Source organism: Embiotoca jacksoni, unplaced genomic scaffold (genome assembly GCF_022577435.1).
Source record: "Embiotoca jacksoni isolate LCO1_2020_lvr unplaced genomic scaffold, fEmbJac1.0.p SCAF_11, whole genome shotgun sequence".
NCBI classification, from domain to species: domain Eukaryota; kingdom Metazoa; phylum Chordata; class Actinopteri; family Embiotocidae; genus Embiotoca; species Embiotoca jacksoni.
In genome coordinates, this window is record NW_027185241.1 from 6,654,106 (window position 1) to 6,673,937 (window position 19,832).

At 42.2% G+C, this 19,832-nt stretch overlaps 1 protein-coding gene across 2 annotated transcripts; it reads right to left on the reverse strand.

Annotated features, from left to right (window-relative positions):
* Nucleotides 1-993: 993 nt before the first annotated feature.
* Nucleotides 994-18,020, reverse strand: adar (adenosine deaminase RNA specific). 2 transcript variants are annotated; one of them, XM_069142733.1, is made up of 16 exons: nucleotides 17,948-18,020; nucleotides 12,315-14,076; nucleotides 10,748-11,055; nucleotides 9,857-10,052; nucleotides 9,366-9,562; nucleotides 8,749-8,884; nucleotides 8,330-8,568; nucleotides 7,915-8,071; nucleotides 7,157-7,325; nucleotides 6,790-6,883; nucleotides 6,546-6,662; nucleotides 6,233-6,360; nucleotides 5,910-6,092; nucleotides 5,684-5,796; nucleotides 5,129-5,256; nucleotides 994-3,808 (listed from the first exon to the last, which is right to left on the reverse strand). In XM_069142733.1, exons 2-16 carry the CDS (start codon nucleotides 13,944-13,946, stop codon nucleotides 3,460-3,462), a joined length of 4,146 nt encoding a protein of 1,381 aa, XP_068998834.1. In that variant the 5' UTR covers nucleotides 13,947-14,076; nucleotides 17,948-18,020; the 3' UTR covers nucleotides 994-3,459. The 2 variants fall into 2 exon arrangements, with proteins under 2 accessions (XP_068998834.1, XP_068998835.1); XM_069142734.1 differs by lacking the exon at nucleotides 17,948-18,020 and adding an exon at nucleotides 15,549-15,764.
* Between the last annotated feature and the right edge of the window lie 1,812 nt (nucleotides 18,021-19,832).

The window sequence follows — 19,832 nt, forward strand, 5'->3', positions numbered from 1 at the left end:
TCTCTTTGTATATAGTACACCTATAATATAGACCTATCTTTTTAATCTGGCTTTTAATTTGGAGTAACGTTTATCGTCTTGGATTTTTAGTCGCAAATATTGTTTTTATCCCTGGTGTTTATTCTGTTTTACTAAATTGTATTTTCTTTCATCAACATTTTTACTATTATTACATTATTTCAAGGTTATTGTTCTGTTCATTTGTTTGCTTTTTGTATGTGTGCGCGCTCTTGCTCTAATGAGAAGCCATTTTGGGCTGCATCTTTGTATAAAAGGTGGTGGTTTCATTGTGTGAAACTAATTGTGACCACAATCCAAAAATGTCCTCACTTTGAAGGTTTAAAACTCAAATTGGTCCACAGAAGACAGACTCGCAGGAACATCAACATACTCAGAGCCTGAAAATGAGAGAAAAAAAGGACCTCAACATGTAATTAATGTAAGAATCCCACATAAGTGCTCGTGAATAAAAAAAAAAAAAAAAAAAAATGTAAGCACTTCAAAGATCATAACAAGGATATCTACTCACAGATTTTGACTCGCATCCACCATGTCTATCAGGCCATCCGTGGCTGATTTCCCTCACGTACACACACGGACACGGCCTGCAGGCTGAAGGTGAGCCCACGTTTCCATCTGCTGATCCTTTGGAGCATTGCAGTGAGCTGTGTAGGTTCTGGGAGGCAGCCGCCCTAAGGAAAGGAGTACCTGCTGAAAAAAATTTGCATTTTCTGCTCACTCAAACTTTCAGCCCAGAAATTCTGTGTTCATTGTTTGTGTAATCTGCAGCTTTGTCATGAGTGCACAATAAGAAACAGAAGCTTCGCAAGTTAATTTCCGGTCCTCTTAAAACAACTTAACAGCAACTCTTGACACAATAAATATATAATAAATATATAATCCCCACAAAAATCTTGAATGACTCTGTATCATTCAGACACCTCGGGGGATGCAAGTACTCCTATAGAAACACAAAGGTGATGAATATAACAGACTGCTACTTGTTTTATTCTTTTTTTTTTCAACTTTGTAAAAAAAACAGTCTATTTCATTACAATTTAATTGAATTGGGAAAAAAAAATATAGAAAAGCGATTGTAGATGATTTACAAAATATATACATTAAACCTACACATATACATACACACCCAGCAAGACTGTATATACATCTTTAAACTTGCATATCCATTTTTGTGTACTGTGGGGTCCAGGAGTCTGAGTCCACAACAATTTAATGATAAAAAAAAAAAAAAAAAAAAAAAAAAAAAAAAAAAAAAAAACCTAATACAAAATGTATTTATTTAAAGCTTTTATTCAAACACATCCAGCTGACAGAAATCATGTAACAGATATTAAAACGATTTATCTGTATTGCTATATTACCATGTCTTTTATGTACAAGTCATATTGCAGTAAATGCTGTAACTCACCAGTCTGAGTATTTATAAAAGGTCAAACACAAGTATACCTGACTGTAAATCACTGCTGAAGACAGTTAGAACTAAAACTGAACTTGAGGGCTGCAACAAGAGAGCAAACTACACACTGCCGAGAGGTGCGCCTCTGTTCTATAGAAGCAACAAGGTTGAGACCAACGGGAAAAAAAAAACAACACTCATTTGACAATACAGAAAAGGCTGTGTACATGCAAAGCTACACCAAACCGTTTGACGTATCACTGAGTGCTGACTTGCATAACTTTTCCTCTGAAGCTATCATACCTTCAGCAAAATAAAGATTTCTGACAGACGTACTGGTACATACTACATCTCTGTCATGCTCAGTTATTGTGAATTCACAAATTCTTAAAAAAAAAATTAAAAATCTTGAGGCCTTCCTGCACCTGCGCAGCAGCTAAAGAAAACAGTGGATACTGCAAGTATTGAAAATTGCTGACTTGTAAATACAATTTTCTAAAATATAAAACCGCAATAGTAAATAAATCATTTCACACAGCACAAGATAAATGAGTTTCTGAAAGCAGGCTCAGACTTTTGGACCCCACTGGACATCTGTGCGTTCATGTATCTGTATATACTTGATGTATATATTGCATCATCCATCTGGAACATGAACAGACAAAACATAAGTTTCCCAAGACAACAAAACTGTTCTCACTTTGTGGTTCTCGAGAGCCTTTTTTCTATTGAGATAAAAAAACAAAACAATATACAGGCAGGACAGTTGAGGCTCCCCGGGCGTTCTAGCATGGCCAGCTATTGATGTCCACCAAGTTAAAAAAAAAAAAGAAAGATGAAATACTCAAAAACAGGTAAGGAATAAGAACAGAAATGTTCTACTTCTTGGGGGTCATGACATCATTAATTCTCTATAAAAGCTCAAAAGCACAAATTATAGGACAGATCAAAGGGCGGCTCTGACCTATGCTGTATGATTGGAAAACATAGCAATGACATGTGGAGAGATGGACAGCTGTAGGTATACAGTCAATTTTACAGATAGTTTTAATCAGAACTGCCTGATCGAAGACTTTGGTTTGTACAGGAGCCAAATCCCTAAATGTTGGACAGAGAACTTCGGGAAAGTTGGCGTGAATGCTCTTATGTACAGTAAAGGTTTGTGTACACTATTAGCTGTGTCTGTATCAAGCAGGGACTAATGTTCAAGTGTACGGTCGACTTCTGATTAAAGTCACTGCACTTAAAAAAAATAAGAAAAAGAAAAAAGAAATCCAGATTCCTGCTGAGAGCGTCCCATTGTCTCAGCTGCTGTCCTAAAAGCAGCCACTTGTATTTCCACACGGTAAAACATAGGGAGCAGAAGAAAATAAGCACTTCAAGACAGAACACTTAACCTCTAAACTAGCTTAATCACAATTACAAACACTGCTACAAAGCAGGGTCACATTAGGTTGAATGCCAATTAGCTGCTCTCGTCATCTACTCAAGCTCTGGCAGTAAAATTAGACAACAAAGAGAGGTCCAACGAGAACAAATCATCTGGTTCATGACTGCATTTGCAAGAGTCAAAGATTTTACATATCAAGTAGAGTGGTGGGAAAGTAACGACCAAAAAAAACCCCCCCCTGAAGCTAATCTTGGTAAAAACAGTAAGAAGGATGCAGACATACAGCAACTGTTTAGCAAACTAATGCAACAGAGCTTTGGAGCAGTGTGTGTCATGGTGATTTACTAACTTCAAACTAAATCCTTTTTCATGTAGTGTTTACAATATTCTGTACACCCTGTGGATCTCTCCCGAGCTCTGGCTTGTCAACTGTGGCCTAACTCATCCTTCAGGCTTCGCCCTTGACTTATTCCTCCCACTTATTCTGTCCCTTTCCATCACTCTTCTTCTGCAGCCTTTAACCATGTCCCATCAGAAGATACAGTTCTAGCCAGAGGCCTCGCGTTGTTTGATTGTCCTTTTCCTTCACGACATCCACCCCTTTCAATCTGCCCAAGCTTTGTGCTTTTCACCCCAATCAGATTTATATCATTTATTTATTAAAGAACGCTGCACTGTCCAACGCCTCCTCTTGCTTGTACTCCACTGCTCCTCCGTTTCTACTGCTTCCGTATCCCACAGGGACACTCGACCCATTGTTCCAGCCGCCCTCCCCTGATTCAAAGCTCTTCTCTTCCAGTGGTTTGCCGATCCAGGCTCCGTAGCCGTGGACGCTGAGAGCTTTGAAGAAGTGTTGCTTCGCTTGTTGGAAGCACATGGCCGACATCTTGGCCTGAGCGTAGGAGGGCAGGGACAGGAGGTCAGTGCGACCACACCGCTGGCACAGAGAGCGGAACAGGCAGAACAGGTTGGACTTGGACACGCGGGACACGGCCAGTTTCCTGGAAGACAGACATTTGAGCACGCTTTAACTGAGGCAACAGTCACACTCGTACGTTTTCAGTTTCAACCCACAACCTTTGCCGTGTTTACGCCCAGCGTCCACACTGCAGAGGCGTTTTTAGTGGGTAGCGGTAGTCCTTTAGTGGGACTGCGTTTTACTCTGGATGGGGAAACACTGAGACGTTTGGAAACCATGACGTCGACACCCAGGCTTGCTGATTGGATCTTATCAGTCAGAATGTGTCACACACCTGTCACATGACTTATCCCCCCCACCACCCCCGAGGAAAACCAACAACATCGACAATCAGTAACTCCGCTTGAATAATGAACGACAGGCGTGACCTCGCTGTCTATGCAAGCAGCTGTTATTGCAACGTATCTGGTCACCCATCAGATTCTGTGATCTTTCCTGATGTTCTCACTGTAACTATCCTCCCCACTACCGACAGAACCAACCAACACAATCTGCACCACAGCTCACAGAATCAGACTGCTCACCAAGTTGGGTGCGTCACTGGTTTGGGGTATCATGTCCTGTATACGTGAATGGTCATGAAATACGCATTTCAGGCACGTTAGTATGGATGGAGTTTAATTCTGAAATGGTGCTAAAAGGTTCGTGCTGAACAGAGATCAGTTTCAATTTGAAATGAACATGAGTTATTAGTGTGGCCTCAGCCTGAATGTCAATATAAAAAACAAGCGTGACAGTTGGAATAACATCATGCTCATGCCGTGTTTCCTATTTAGCTTACTTCGCTGCCTGCTGCTTTCTGTTTTGGGTGATCTAATTCAAATTAAATCAAGCTTTTGGTAGTACTTGAAAATGAAATGAGATCATGGTGTTTTGTATACGGGTCACATTTCTATTTATTGCTGGTACCGTATGGTTTGGTTTTAGTTTTAGAAGATGATTTGGAAGAAACCGTACTAACAAAAATGGAATTATCACAACCAATTCTATTTGACTATCTTCAAATGATTTTTTTTTAACAAATTTCAGGGATGTCTTTTCGCAAGGACTTAGTCTTTGTTTAATGTCACACTTATCAGCAATGCACAGAAATGAAAAAAAAAAAAAAAAAAGTCTCTGAGAAGCATTTAGGAGGATTTCAGCCAGGGCAAAGTGTTGACTTGTTGGTGTTCTGGGTTAATACAAAGTTATTATTAGGATCTAAAGAAAGACAAAAGCACTGAACAGCAGCACAACATTAAGACATTGTCAAATAAACAAACAATCCACTGTATCAATAGACAATGCTGAGTACACATTAGGAACGACAGGATTTAGTATAATGACATTACATACTACATACCCATCTAGCTTTCCTTTGGTCCCGTCCAGCACCTCGACACTGTGCTGGTCTGGAAAGCTCCAGTTTACACTGGACTCCTTGGTCTTGCCTGTGTGACGCGTGGAGTCGTACACACTCACCCTGCCCACCTACAGTCCAAACCAGGCGGTGTGGGGAAAGGGACAGAAAGACAAGAGCTCATTTTGTTCAATTATACTTCAATGTAATCTGCAATTCAAATCTCAGCATGTAAAAGTAGCTGTTGACTGCATGGATCAATGATGACACCATCAGAAAGAAACCAAACAAAGTGTTAAAAAACAGCCTAAAACCAGGAACAAACTGAATTAGGTGTGGCTGCCAGCTATTGTATTCCTTCCTCAGCGGTGCGATAGTGACCTACTTGCCTTTGTTAATTGATGGATGGGCCAAATTTACACAAGATGAGCAATGATAAAACAGCTGTGGAGGCACAAGTAGGAGTGTTTGCAGCTTAATTGATGAATTTAGTGAGAATGACCTCAATATTCCTGATTAATGTGCAAGTGTGACATCGCCAAAAACTTGTGCGGTTACCTCAGGGTGGTTTAACTTGAAGGACGGCGGGAGACTCTGGGTGAACCCTTCCCCGTCTCTGGCCAGCCGACAGCACACAGCACGTGTCAGGTGACCGTGGCTGTACAGATAGCCTGACAGATCGGAAGCAGCAAACACGCATATTGTAAAACAGAAATTTGAGTAGTAGAAACAATGCAAAATAGGGTGTTCATCCTGTTTTTCTTTATCTGACAGTATGTCTTACCAAGCGTGATGGACTTCAGGTAGATGGGTTGCACGAAATGGGTGAGCAGCGCCCCCTGCAGGCCCAGCACGTTCCAGCGCAGGATCTTATCACTGCAGCTCATGGTTCGTAGCCTTTCACCATGCTGGATGCCATCCCAGGTGGGAACAATGGCACTTGACTCCACTGGGATGGTCCCCTCGCCTGACAAAAGGAACAACACACGCATTGACAAAGGTCAGGTCTCTTCCTTACAAACCTGGGGTTGGAATCATTTGCTTTCAGACACATTTCGTGACCGATAAAGTACGTGAGGACAGTTTTGTGTGAGCCTTTTGTCTCACCATTCTCCACTTTAGTGCGAAGCTTGCCCTGCTTAGCGTTCTCAAACAGAGGCTGGTGGCCATCGGTTTCATCGCCCGCCTCACTGCATGACTTATCAAACAGAGCACCATCCCCGCAGGGTGCCGTGCTAAGGATGACAAAATAAAATGAACAGACATGGTATTAATACGAATCACACCAAATTTGACGTGCAGTCTAGAAGAGGAGGTATCACACGGATCTAAACATACAACACTGATGTATCTAATGGACCGGATATCAGAAAGAAAGAAAAGCTTTGGGGCGATGAAAGAAAACATCTGATACTCCCACCTAATGTAGAGGTGAAACGTGATGTCAGATTTGATCCGCAGTTTGTTTTTCTCCACTGGCTCAAATATACTGTCGTCTGTGCCTTCATAGTGCTTGAGCAGCTCAATGTACAGAAACCTGAGAGGAAAGGAGACAGCAAGTTAGACTTATAAATAATGTCCTGCAGACTGGGTCTGAGAGAAAGGGGGTTATTTTTAGAAGTGCAGGAGAAGCATTGATAAAGGAGGAAGATATCCAATTCTACCGAACAAATCCCCTTCTGGAGATGATTTCAGCATGGCAGTCATTGACAGTGTCCCCTTTAAGGCTCAGCTCCTCCCCTTTAACACAGCGATTTCCTGACAGGAAAAATACAAACAGACAAAACAGGAGAGACACATCCAATGTCAAAGAACATGACAATGCAACGCCTCTCGGTTGTGCAGTGACCTAGTTCTGCTTTAACTTTGTGACAGTACGTACCTCTGAGCACAGAAATCTATGAAAAATTAAACATCATGGAAAAATGCAGTGACAACAGATTTTCATCTGTTGATGCACAATTTCTTACACTCCCCGTTTTTAGCCCTTCGCTCATTTCATAGGTTATATGCTTAAGGTAATGGATTTACCAGTTCCGAGGCTGACAACAGTCCCCAGGCCCTCCCCCCTCCTCATGACGATGGTGGCCAGAATCTTGCGTCCCAGAAGGCTGTGCTGGATACGTGTGGTCAGGGCATTGAAACGCTGGTGACTCAACATTGCGATCTGGTCGTGCAAAGTGCTGCCGCTCACTGGTAGCTAGAGAGAGGGATGCATATACAGGACAAGATGAGCAAAATTAAAAGAAAACAAGAACTATTTAATCTTATGTACACTTGATATCAATCAGGCTTCTCTGCATATCTATGTACTCTGTACTAGAGACAAAAAACAGAACAGAAAATGCTTTTCTGCTGAAAAAAAACTGATTTACTGACACCACAGGTTAAAACAATAAATACATATAAATAGTATGTTTATACTGTTAGTATCATCAATTTAAAAACAACATGCCACCACTTCCAAAGAAGTGATTAAATCATTTACTGTGAAGCAGTAACTCTTGATGTGCCGAGTTAAACACTGTTTGTAGTTTACTTTATACTGTTATTATCTCAGAACAGCAAGTGAAGTGGTTGACTGATTACCTCATGGGTATTTATTGTATTTAAGCTCAATCTTTCAGCAAAGGTATTCAAGGTGAGCCAAACCTGCTGCTACGCTCTGCTGTTTCTCTCATTCCATTATGTACCGCCTTAATCCCATGTTGAGCCACAGAAAGCTCTTTTGAAGCTGATGCATATTCAACTTTGAAAAGGAAATTTGTGAAAGCGTTGAAAGTCTGTACCTCAGCTGGAATAAGCTCCCCGGTGCGGGCTGCCCGCTCAGCTTCTCCAATCAGAACTCGCAGAGCAGCATCTGCTGCTTCCTGCTTTCCCTGCTTCTTGTTGGACGCACAGACTGGAGGGAACCAGCGTCCGCCCAGCTTGGCCTGGTAGGTGAACCTGAGTGACACAAAGAAAGGCAGTCAGCGGAGGATTTGACTGGATTATCATCCTTAATTCAAAGACCAAGGATCAAGTACTAAGAGACCATGGCTGCTTTAAAAAAAAAAGAATATACAAATATCTATTTGAACATTTTCATTAGCAAATCAAGGATTGTCAGGAGAACAGCAAGGCAGACACTTAAAGAAAAGGCCCAGATTTTAAAGTAAAAAAGAAAAAGAAATTCTCAAGTACAATGATGCAGGTCACACATACTTAGGCTCATGTGGTGGCCCAGACTGTCCCACCAGGCGGATCTCAGCAGCGAAGCCCCGGGCTCTGGCATACTCCAGAAGACCTGACACAGCGTTGTTGTTCAGGTGGTTGATGAGGTCCCCAACTCCTGCCTCATGTGCTGCTCGCAACTCATCTGCTGTTAGAGGAGGCAACGAGGGGCAGGCTGTCCCAGAGGCACCACCATCATTATCACTGGAAGGGCCCAGGGGCAACTGAGGCTGGAAAAAGAGACATGAATAGTTAAGCAAAGGGAGCGGAGCGTGACAACGGTAACAAAATGATTTCTTTCAGCCTGAGTAAGCTGTTGTTTTTCAAAATATCCCTTTTGAAGATATGCTAACCCTCTCTCTTTCCTCCCAAACAAACAACTCGAGTTATTCTCTGTTCTCACTCCACACCTTGTTGAGTTGCAGTCTTCCATCGGCCATTAATTCTTTGACAGCCTCCTCTGCTGCCAGCTGGCGAGCTGCCTTCTTGCTCGGAGCTGAGGCCTCTGCAAACAAGCTCTCTCCAACCTTCACCCTGTACATGAACCTGAGCAGAGGACGGGGAAGGTGAAAAGGGTGCAAGAGAGAAAGGGAGAGAATTATTTTGGTTTGTAACTGATATTGCACACATGGCACACTTTGTTTTGTTTGCTTCAGATTCCTGACTTCACATTTAGATAGATGAACAGACGTGCCAGGGTTACAGTAACACGAGGACATTTGATGTACTCATGAAGACAGATGCATGCAGCTTTTCTAGAAAGCGATGGGAGGAAAACACAAGTTTGTGTTGTGTCTCCAAACCAGTCAGCCTAAAGGGATGAATTGAACAGAAATGGTTAAGAGTGAATGGACAGTGCTGGTACTGTGTTTTTGTTAGATGACTACAGCACTGAGGACATACTGAACAAAAATAGCTGCTTCTCTAAGGCAGAAATGCCACAGAGGGCGTTCATCTATGAACATGTGGTGTGGGGGAGAAGCACATCCCAAAGGACAGATTCAGAGGGACATGAAGGAGCCAGTACCTTGGGTCGTGTGGCGGGCCTGCCTGCCCAGTGATGATGAATTCGATGGGGTTCCCACTGCGCTGGCTGTACTCCATCAGGACAGACACCGGATTCTTCCCACCAGGCAGCGAGCGAGACAGGGGCTGGCGAGGTACCTCTGCCATCCCTTCCACACTACTGGACCCAAACCCACCCCCCAGGTTTTCAACTGCCCCCTGGTAGACGAAGGAGACAAAAACATATTCAACAACATGGCATATATTTAAGCCGGTTCTTGGTGACATTTTTTTCATTGTGGCTGCAAAATGACATCGTTCTCACGAGCACAGCTTTAATCTGCATAGTTGATTCAACTTTTACACAGTTTACAGCGTGTATAAAACCCCGCACCGCCTATTAACAAGTGTATGACCGACCGCAAACGAATGTGGGAAGCACGCTGTGATTGATTTGTTTTCTTAAAATACAAAAGGAGGCTTGTATTCACACATGACAAAAAAAAATCTTACACTGGTGTCTGGAAGTAGATCTAGCACTTGGTCGACACCAGCAGTATTTCCCTCGTCCCCCGTGCACGCCCCTCCCTGCATCTCTCCGATGAGAATGCGCAGGGTGGCCGCAGCAGCATCCTTTTTCGCAACCTTCTTACTAGACGCTTCGGCGACAGGAAACGGCCTCCCGTTGAGCATCACCTGCATACGGAATCTAACAGATGTAGAAAACATTTACAGAGGAGACGAGATGAATTGAGATGTCAATAAATTAGGAATTAAAGAGCTGCAACACACCTAGACTACCGTGTTGCATTACAAGCATCATTCTTAGCTGGACCCCACTCAGGCAGTGGCATTTCTCACAGGTTTGCCAACAGGTGCTTTACATACAGTAACAAGCATGTAGGTGGAAAAACCAAAAATGATGTGTGTTGTCTAATAAAACAATCAATACCATTGAATACGCTCAATTTGTGAGGGTTTATCTATCTAGTAGAGGGCAAAGCTTTGGTATTTGAATATGCTGCAGGGACTTTTTCTGTCCTAATAGATCAACTCGGGGCATCTGCTGATCCAGATTACCGATCTGACATCAGTGCTCCCTTTTTCACAAATTGTATCTGCATGAAACTAAGTGAGGTAATTTTTATGTAAGGTTACATTTAAGTAAAAGATTACTGTGGCACTCTAAACTGAGTTAGTTGATAACCGTGATATAATGAATTGATGTTATATAATGACATTGACAAAGACACCGTATTTATATATGGTCCACTTAGTAAATAGGGACCCTGGTGCCCACCTAGTAACATTTCTACATTACAGAAGGAATACATGGATAATGATCACAGATTATTTTTCGTTATCTCTCGTATCAATCAAAACAAATTAGATCACGTCACTCACCTAGGGTCATGGGAAGGTCCCGACTGATCGAGGAGCAGGAACTCACAGTTCTGGCCCAGATACTGGGCATATTCCATGAGGCCACTGACAGGGTTCTTCAGTCGCACCTCCTGTAGTTTGGCCCAGAGATTCTGGGGAGGCGGGGCGGCCAGTGACACAGCAACAGTTCCTATCGTATTGGCCTTTTCTGCTGCCAGTTTTTCAGCATCTGTCTCTCTGCGAATGGCATTGAGGAATTCTGGGATGTCGTCAGTGGCCCACAGTTCCTCATTGGCCTCTTCGCTTTTACATGAAGTAAAGGAAGGGGGCTGAAGGGAGAAATGAGAAGGAAAAGTCAGGTGAAAAGGTCAATGAAATCAGGGTAGATCTTCAAGACTGGTGTCCGTCATATTTGCAGGAGCTTGCAATTTTGCCAAATTCCTGTGTTTTCTCAGCAAAAAAATGTTTTGAATCAAAAGCTCTGCTGAAGGTATTTGAGCACAAATATTTCTGTGATGTGCAGTATGCTTATTATCACATAACTCCCTCTTTATTAGGTAGTAGTTTAAAAAAAGATGTATTTTTTTCCTGCAATGTTTGCCAATTCCGCAATTTTACATCCCCGACAACCACACACACGATATAAAAAGGACAAAAAACGATGCAAATCGAATCAAATCCCCCCTTCCCCACCCAAAAAAAAAGATGTTGCGAAATCAAGCATTTGTGATCGCAACATGTACAAAAACAATAACTTGCGCAATCCTGGAGTTAACATTTTCAGCATTTTGCTGGGTTATATGAAAAGACAGACACTTCTCTCATGCTGGGTATGAAATGTAAGTCTACAACCAGCAAATGCTTGTTTTATTTTACAATACGACTGTTTGCTGTCCTGGCTCCTAAATGGTGGAATGAGCTCCCCAGCGACATCAGGACAGCGGAAACTCTGGACATCTTCCGCCGCAAACTAAAAACACACCTCTTCCGACTTTACCTTGAACAGTAGAACTTTAGTAGCACTTAAAATGACACTTACTGACAGCACTTTGTAGTTTGGCTTTCTTGAAGAAATTGTATTTTCTTGATTCCTGTTGTTCTGGGTTTTGTACCCTCATGGTTGAAATTTACTTATTGTAAGTCGCTTTGGATAAAAGTGTCAGCTAAATGAAATGTTATGTAATGTAACAATAAAGACTGAAAACAGGGGTTACAAGTGAATAAGCTTATTTCTCAAAATGTTTAATTATTTATTCAACTCTTTAGATGCCATGCTGTGTTATACTGGGGGACATATTTTGATTACCTAGAAATTGTTGGTATCCACTGACCTACGCAGGGCAACGAGTTTCCATTTGAGTAACTTTACGTTATGTTTTGAATTTCAGTTCACACCTCAACAATATTTCTGTTTATGTAAATATGAGCAACCACATTTGAAAGAATATTTTCCCTTTCATATTTTTTTTTAGCATATGACTGCCATGCCATGTTAGGGTATATTTCCATATTCATAACAAAGTACTCAACTTAATCCCATTATAATAAAAAAAAATGTGCAAAGCAAAACACTAAAAACGTTACCTACCGCTTCACTATTACTTTTCTCTGGCATCCAACCCTCTGGAAGTGGCATCGGCTCTAGGCCTGGTAATTGTGGTAGTGGTGACGGTGTGAAGATGGGCCCTCCTCCATCCTCCTCTTTAATGGTTTCCACCTCCATCCGACTCTCCACAGCTAGGGTGCTCTGTGCGGCTTTGAGGCTCCTCTCCATCCTCTCTCTGCGGTGGGCAGAGAGCTCCCATTTGGAAGGGTTGACGTCACTATTCTTAATGATTTCACCTTGCTTCTCCAGGTCGTAGAGGGTGGGATTGACCTGCTTGGCATTCCTAAATCCCAGATTCTTTGCTATGATGAGGGCAGTTGCCTTCCCTGAATCCAAGAGGTATTTCAAGATTAGCTCCTTCTGGTCAGCCATCATAGCAACTTTAGGCTCCGGATTAGGGGAGCTGGCAGCGCTGGAATGTCGTCTTTTGTGTTGTTGACCTTCTGCTGGTGACTCGGATTCTTCAGAGTCCGATAACTTTGAAGAGGAGGAGTAAGAAGGACTGGATTCTGTGTCAGAGTCCTCTTCTTTGAGCTGTCTCCTGCTTTCTGTTTCTGAGTCGACCTTGGCTTCAGGTTTGTGAAGATGTTCAGAGCAGACACACAGATGGGAAGGTGGACTTTGTACTTGAGAGTTTTGTTCTTCCTCACCTCTGACAGGTTCTTTGTAAAGAGTCCACTCAGGAGGCAGTTCTCCTTGCTTGAAGGCTTTATGTGAGCGTTCCAAAGAGTAGAGAGTCTGGTTGACGATCTTCTTTGGCAGATGTAGCTTCCTGGCCAATACTTTGGCAGAAATACACTCACTTGGCTTCAAAGCAGCCAAAGCCTTGTGCACCTGGTCCTGTATGTCAGGTGTGAGAGCGATGTCACTGCTATTAAGGCTCTTATATGCTGAACTGCGGGATGAAGAATATCTGTCAAACCTCTCTTTTCCTCTGTTGGGCCTTTCTCGATAAGGAGACCAACTCTGAAAACTGTCACACAGAGAGTCTGTTTGGATGCACCACTGTCTATTAGAGTATTTGTTGTGACTTTTACCGTGTAACTGTTTTCTATTCAGAGGTCGAGGGCCTGGAGGGCCTCTTGAGCCTCCTGCACTGGGTGGGTATGCAAAACGCTGGTCTTGGCTATAGCCCCCTCTACCCCTAAGGCTGCTGTTGAAGTTTGGAGATCTACTGTACCCTGAGTGGGGCTGGTAGAAGGAGCTTGGCGGCCTGCTGGGTACCCCCCCTCCTGGCGAACTGCTTCTGAATTGTGGTGCCTCAGAAATCTGTCCTCTCAGGAACTCTACCTGTTTATATTGAAAGGAATTGGGAACTGGACTGACACCCTGATTATGATTATGTAAGCTATTGAGGGCATCCACTTTAGGGACCACGTTAATGTGGTGTGGTATGGGGGGAGCAGAGGGGGTGACAGAAGGAGATGGGGGCTGTATGGGCACTAGAGGATGGGCAGGACTGCTGTAGTAACTTGGATGTGGGATCTGCTGTGGGCCAGCTCTGGGGAAAAGTGGGGCCGGGCCAGGTCTATTGTAATTCTCCTTGGTCTGTAAGTGGGGTGGGAAATTCCTGTAGTAGTGTTCTTTGGAAGGCCCTCCTCTACCTCTGCTCATAGCGCAGGGGTTGAACACGAAGGGGGCCCGTGAAGCTGGCTGTGCAGCTTCTGTATTAGTGTGCGTCCTCAAGCACAAACACAATACCCTGAAGGAAAGTCAGGGCAGGCGAGTTACACACCGAGAGCACCTGGAAAACAAACAAAGGGCAATGTCAGGAGAATATGAATAAATAGAAATAAATAACAGTGAGATAATTAAAAGGTGAAAAAAACAGGAGCAGCCAGGAGTTTTGAAGAAACTGTCTTCCCAGCCAATAGCATAAGTTCAGGGCCTGCTGGCAGCCTTCCAACCTGCTAAAGTGTCCTTGGATAAGTCAGTGAATCTATACCAGCTCCAAGGACGGTTTTTTAGCATCACCCCACACTACTGCTTTCCTGAAATGCACTATACAACTGGGTGGACAATGAAATATGTAGTTATTATGAAAGGTTGGAGATTTTATGCAGAGGATAAACTCTGACATACAGCAACACTGTTAATGTTGTTGAGCATATCTTCAGATTATAACCCAGTCAGTCTACAAGGATATTGCAGGGTGATATACTATCTCTCCCAGTCACACTGAAACTTAATTCCAGGATAAAAGGAAGCTGATTAATAATTCAAACCTTCTTGTGACCATTCTGTATTATTTCTGGCCTTCCAAATTATTGCTGGATCTGGAGATCCAGAGGGGAAAAGTGACACAATGATGCAGACAAAAAAAAAAACAGTTTCAAGGACACAAGAACATCAAAGGTCATTCGTGACAGGCTGTGGGGGGGGGGGGGGGGGGGGGGGGGGGACCTGCAGTTGCTAGCCGACAATCCTGGCTATAATACCAAGTTTTTGCAGAGCTAGATTAATTCCCTTCTTCTAATACAACTAGACACATACAGATATTAAGCAAATGGAAATGTAGATTTTGAACCCGACAGTCCAGAATTCCAACATCTTTCTATGGCAGAAACAAACATTGATTCCAGCTCAAGTGTCATTTCTGACAACATCCAATAATGTCTATATCAGTGAGACTGACAACAAGGAGACACCCAATACTGAGTCAGGTTTCATTCCCTGTGGCCCAGTCAGCATCACAGAGCTGAGCAGGCCCAAACCCCGCCACACTAATGGAGAACACCATAGTGTTGGTTCATCAAAGTAATAGGGGCCGACAAGCCTGGCAGCCCAGGGGCCGACAAGCCCGGCAGCCCAGGGGCCAAATGGGGCTGAAACCGACTCATCTCGACCATGATGCAAAGCAACGTCTGACAGCCAAAACAACAACTCTTGTGTTTTTCTGAATCTGCAGTCATTATGCTCGCATCTGCTGTGAGCCTGGGCAGAGGCAGACTAGCCATCTGACAACTGACGAATCAACTCCTCTGCACACTTCATCCCGTCATGTGGAGAAACGGATAAATACCACCAATGCACAACTTGCCATTCAAATTCACTCTTCCTCCATCACTTGGCACCTTTATGTCCCCTGTTTAATAAGCATTGTAGAAATTAAACCTAGTACATGGCCCAAATTCGGTGCCTTCACATGTGCATGCAAAACAGCCCACTAAATCGAGTGGTAGTGTCAGAGCCCACGGTGTTGTGGATCTCACCTACAGTTCAAATGAAAGTGGCGGGTGTGGAAAAAGCAGGAAGTTTATAGGTCGGCGCGTTTGCTCTTCTCAAGGATCAGACGAGTTCAATTTAACATAGGTAATCACAAAGTAAGCACGGAATCGGTGGTAAAATAGAAACGATGAAACTATCCGAGGCGTAGTTTGTGAGAGGGTAAACGAGTTTTCCTGCCCGCCGAGTCTTCCGATTTAGATGAAAAAGGTCCTTTTGTCCGCAGCCTCCACGACGAAAACAACAGCGAGGTCGCTCTCCTGTAAACGCTTTGGGCACCGCGGAGTTGTTGTAAAACACGTTTTCTAAACTGTTACACCACGAAGTGTGAGGGGGAAATCCTGGAGCCTGACTCGTGTTTGAAAAAGGAAACCGTGTCAACAGAGACGGGACCAAGTTTCGATTTCATTTCTGAGGAAAGTTTCTATTGTGAGTCACGTGACCAGGAGAGCTGCGCAGTCAGCCATGCTCACAGGGAACTTTAAAAAGGTAACAGAAAGGCAGAGCTCCTCGTGTTTAAAGACGTCGCGCCACACAATCAAAGTGCCCGTGTTGCTGCGGGCCCGCAAGGACATCCTCTCCTGAGTGCCGTCTCCATCACACCGAGGCAGAGGAGATGTCAGATCAGATCCTCGCATTAAAAATAGAGAACACGATGGAGTCTGGTCGTAATGTAATACATTGCGAGAGATACAAATAACACATCAACTCGTGATAGTTTTTGCTATGAGGCTTGCGTCAGGTAACAAGGATTGTGATAAACAGTGTTGTGCAGGTTACTTTTGAAATGTGATAGGTCACAGATCACTAAATTCGCTGTTAAAAACGTACTGCGAAGTAATGCAAAATATTACATTGCATTCATTCGTTATCACTCTTCTAACATATACTTTAAAATGGGCAATAAAGCTGTAAAGTCCTAAATAAATGCGAACTAGGCAGTGTGAACCTTCGCAACAGCGCTGGTTACTTTCAAACTTTAATTAAAAGGTTCTTCAATACAACTTGAATTAAGATCGGAGTGTTTTGATTTTAAAGCGCAACCACCAAACAAATCACAAGCATGTAGATCACAACTGACCGCAGTAAAGGAAACGTATGAACTCCCCTCCAACCAATCAAATACAGGGCTCACAATTTTAGAGCATACTGCCAAATGAATGGATGTAGACAGAAGAAAAAGGTGTGCAGAGAAAAGAAGCAAAGCATCAGAATAAATGTTATACACGACATGCTTTTTACTGAAAAGAATATATTTGGATGTAACCCCTTTGTAATCACGTACAATTTGAAGAGGAACTAGCACCCCCCCCCCCCTCAAACTGAAACAATTACATTGATTTTTACAATTCAATTACATTTAACTAGTTGAGATTTGAGTGACATGAAGATGGAAATATAACGTAAGTAAAAAAAAAAAAAGAAAAAAAGAAAACCATAACCCCTTTTCACACGTGTCGCATTACTGGATTCACCTGCCCGACATTTACGTTTCAGAAATTGCTCCCAAATTGAGTATAAGCATAAATGAGGTTACTCATGAATGAAGGGATTTAATGACATGATTGTTTTTATTTTTATTTTATTCCATTAAAAATGATTGAGATGCGTTCAGTCTATTCTCTCGGCCAAACAATTGGGATGACGAAATATTGAATACATGCAGCTGGTATTGCAAAAGCTATTTAACCACGTTTCGTCAGCATGTATAAAACGACTTCACATCACGGTAATGAACTTAAAACAGGAAAACAAACTCGGGCAGAAACAAAAGTTTGACAAAAGCTCTCAGAAGATTATTTCTACTTGAGAAGAAGCTATTTGACGCTTCGAGTAAATATATTACTGTCGCTTACGAGTCAAGGATAATATATACCTTTTACTATCCCTTTCGGAAAGGTCCAGATTAATCCAGGAGTTATTGAGGACAACGAATTAAAACTCTTCATTTTTACTTGACGCAGACTTTGAAGAACCAAATCAAGGCAGGCGGGTTCATCTTTATGGGAACACAGACCTTTAAACTTTTAACAGCTACAGGTTAGACGACCTGTTTCTCTTTTTCCAAACACAAAACACACAAAAGAGCCCTTTAACTTTTCAACTGTGTTACAGTAAAGCGACGTCGTGGGGAGGATGGGGAGGGAGGGGGGGGGGGACAAAATGTGGCGCTAACAACCACCTGGACGCCGTTTCCTCCCCCCTCCTCCCCCCAGGCTAACGTTAGCTCGCCTGCTAACGCGCACCGCACCGCCACTGCACCATTTCCAACTATCGCCTCCAGCACAGTTCACTGTCTGCTCATGCAGAAACACCTCCACCTCCACCGCCCATCACCCGAGCCCCCCTAACAAGCGATTTAAAGACAACTCGCAGCTTTGGCCATTTACCTCCACTCGCAGTGTTTCCCCCACTGTGGGCTCTTGTTCCTGTCTGGTGTTTTAATGCGGTGATGGAAACAATCAAAGAACTGGTGCGTGACGCTTTCGCGTGTGCGACGGACACACACAAAAAAAAAAACAGCTACGCGTCGCATGTGAGTGACGTAGGGAACACCGGCAAGGTTCCAGCCATTTTCAGCTGTTTCCTACGCATACACGTTGGCGAGCTGCACAAGAAGGGCTAGTGGTGGGAAGTCGTCAAATATATTTACTCAAGTATTGTTCTTCAGTAAAATTCAGTGGCACTTTACTTGAGTGTTTCCGTCTGATATTATTTCAACTTCCACAAAAATACATTTCAGAGGAAAATATTGAAGGAGTTAGTTAGTAGTTATTTTATACACCAAAAATATATAATAATTTTCTATTCATGCATTGATTTACATATATTCGACGCTTTAACAGTATCATGTGTTGAAATTAGCTCTACCATGATACCATTAAATTGCTGCTCACAAGTACATAACAATGAAGCAATATTCCAGTAATTTATATGTGATAAATAAAACACTATAATGTTACTTTTGCGAAATGAGTGCTTTACAATTGACACTTAAAGTATATTTTGATGACAGACTTTATATAGGCTATTACTTAAGTATGATTTTGAATGCAGTACTTCTACTTTTATTATGAGTATTTTTTCATTGCGTTATTGCTACTTTTATTTCAGTAGAGGATCTGAGTACTTCTTCCACCGTTGGCGATCACCCAGATTTAAATTTGTCACAATTTTACTGCAATGTGTTGTCTAAATTAAATGCACCTAACCTAAATTACACATTTATATTGCTTGAGCAACACTCTTCTTATTCAAAAGATATTTGCTTAACTGGGTCAATTGACCATTATCTAGTACTAAAGCAGATTGCAAGGCCTAAAAGGTTTGTCTTAGTCCTTTGTTGCAATGTTAGTTTTAATTTTTTTTTTTTAAATTTTGGCTTAATATTGTGTATTTCTATAAAACCCCAAAAAGAGACAAAGTACAATGTAGGTACTTAACCTGCAAGGAATGCTGTTAGAAATAATAAAAACTACAATCCAAAAATGATGAAATGGACACAAAAATTTAGATGAATTAAAAAGAGAGGTCAATGAGTGGGTCTACATTTTGAGAAAAAGGTCGACTGCAAACATGAAAGTATATTAACATTGCCAAATTATCCTTTGTAACACTACTGTGAACTGGCGATAATAAATTATGATCTCACAACAAAGCCCCTAATTTAAATCTTTTTAGTTTACGTAGCCTTTAATGTTTAAATACAGTTACAAAAATCTGTTACAAACAGACACATTCTATTAATGTAAATGAAAAAAAGAAAGAAAGAAAACAAATTGAAGAACCTATGGAGAAGTTGGAACTTATGATACATTTGTTTACAATAAAGGTGTTTTCTGTATTTAAACAGTGTATTGCACTTTACGGTAATATCCATTAGGTGTCAGCGTTACTCTATGAATGCACTAATGTCAAATTTAACAGGTTCAATAGTGAAACAGCTTTTAACTATTGCTGGCTGTTAAGTGCAAAAATAATTCAAGAAAAGCTTAATTTTGATGTATATATTTCAGTTGATCTAAAATTCTGGTAAAGACTTAAAGACACACTACAGCTACTCTAAAATCCCATTACTTGGATGGCTGTCCAATATTTATGGAGTCCCTCACAGATTTAAAACTGCTCTTGAGGTCCAGCAACCCAGAAAAACAGTGAATGAGTCCATTGTAAAATGATGGAGTATGACTGACGTGTGGTGGCAGATAACTGCATATCATAAAGTCTTAATGACCAGAGAAGCATGAAGGACGAGTTTGAGCACAGGTCGAGGTA

Bases quoted from the DNA above. Each gene is read 5' to 3' on its own strand.
- adar (XM_069142733.1), bottom strand. From the start codon at position 13,946: ATGAGCAGAGGTAGAGGAGGGCCTTCCAAAGAACACTACTACAGGAAT. The intron at 6,361-6,545 runs GTGGGAGTATCA...TGTCATCCTTAG, and splicing joins ACGTTTCACCTCTACATTAG to CACGGCACCCTGCGGGGATG. The intron at 5,257-5,683 runs GTAACCGCACAA...TTTGGACTGTAG, and splicing joins TCAAGTTAAACCACCCTGAG to GTGGGCAGGGTGAGTGTGTA.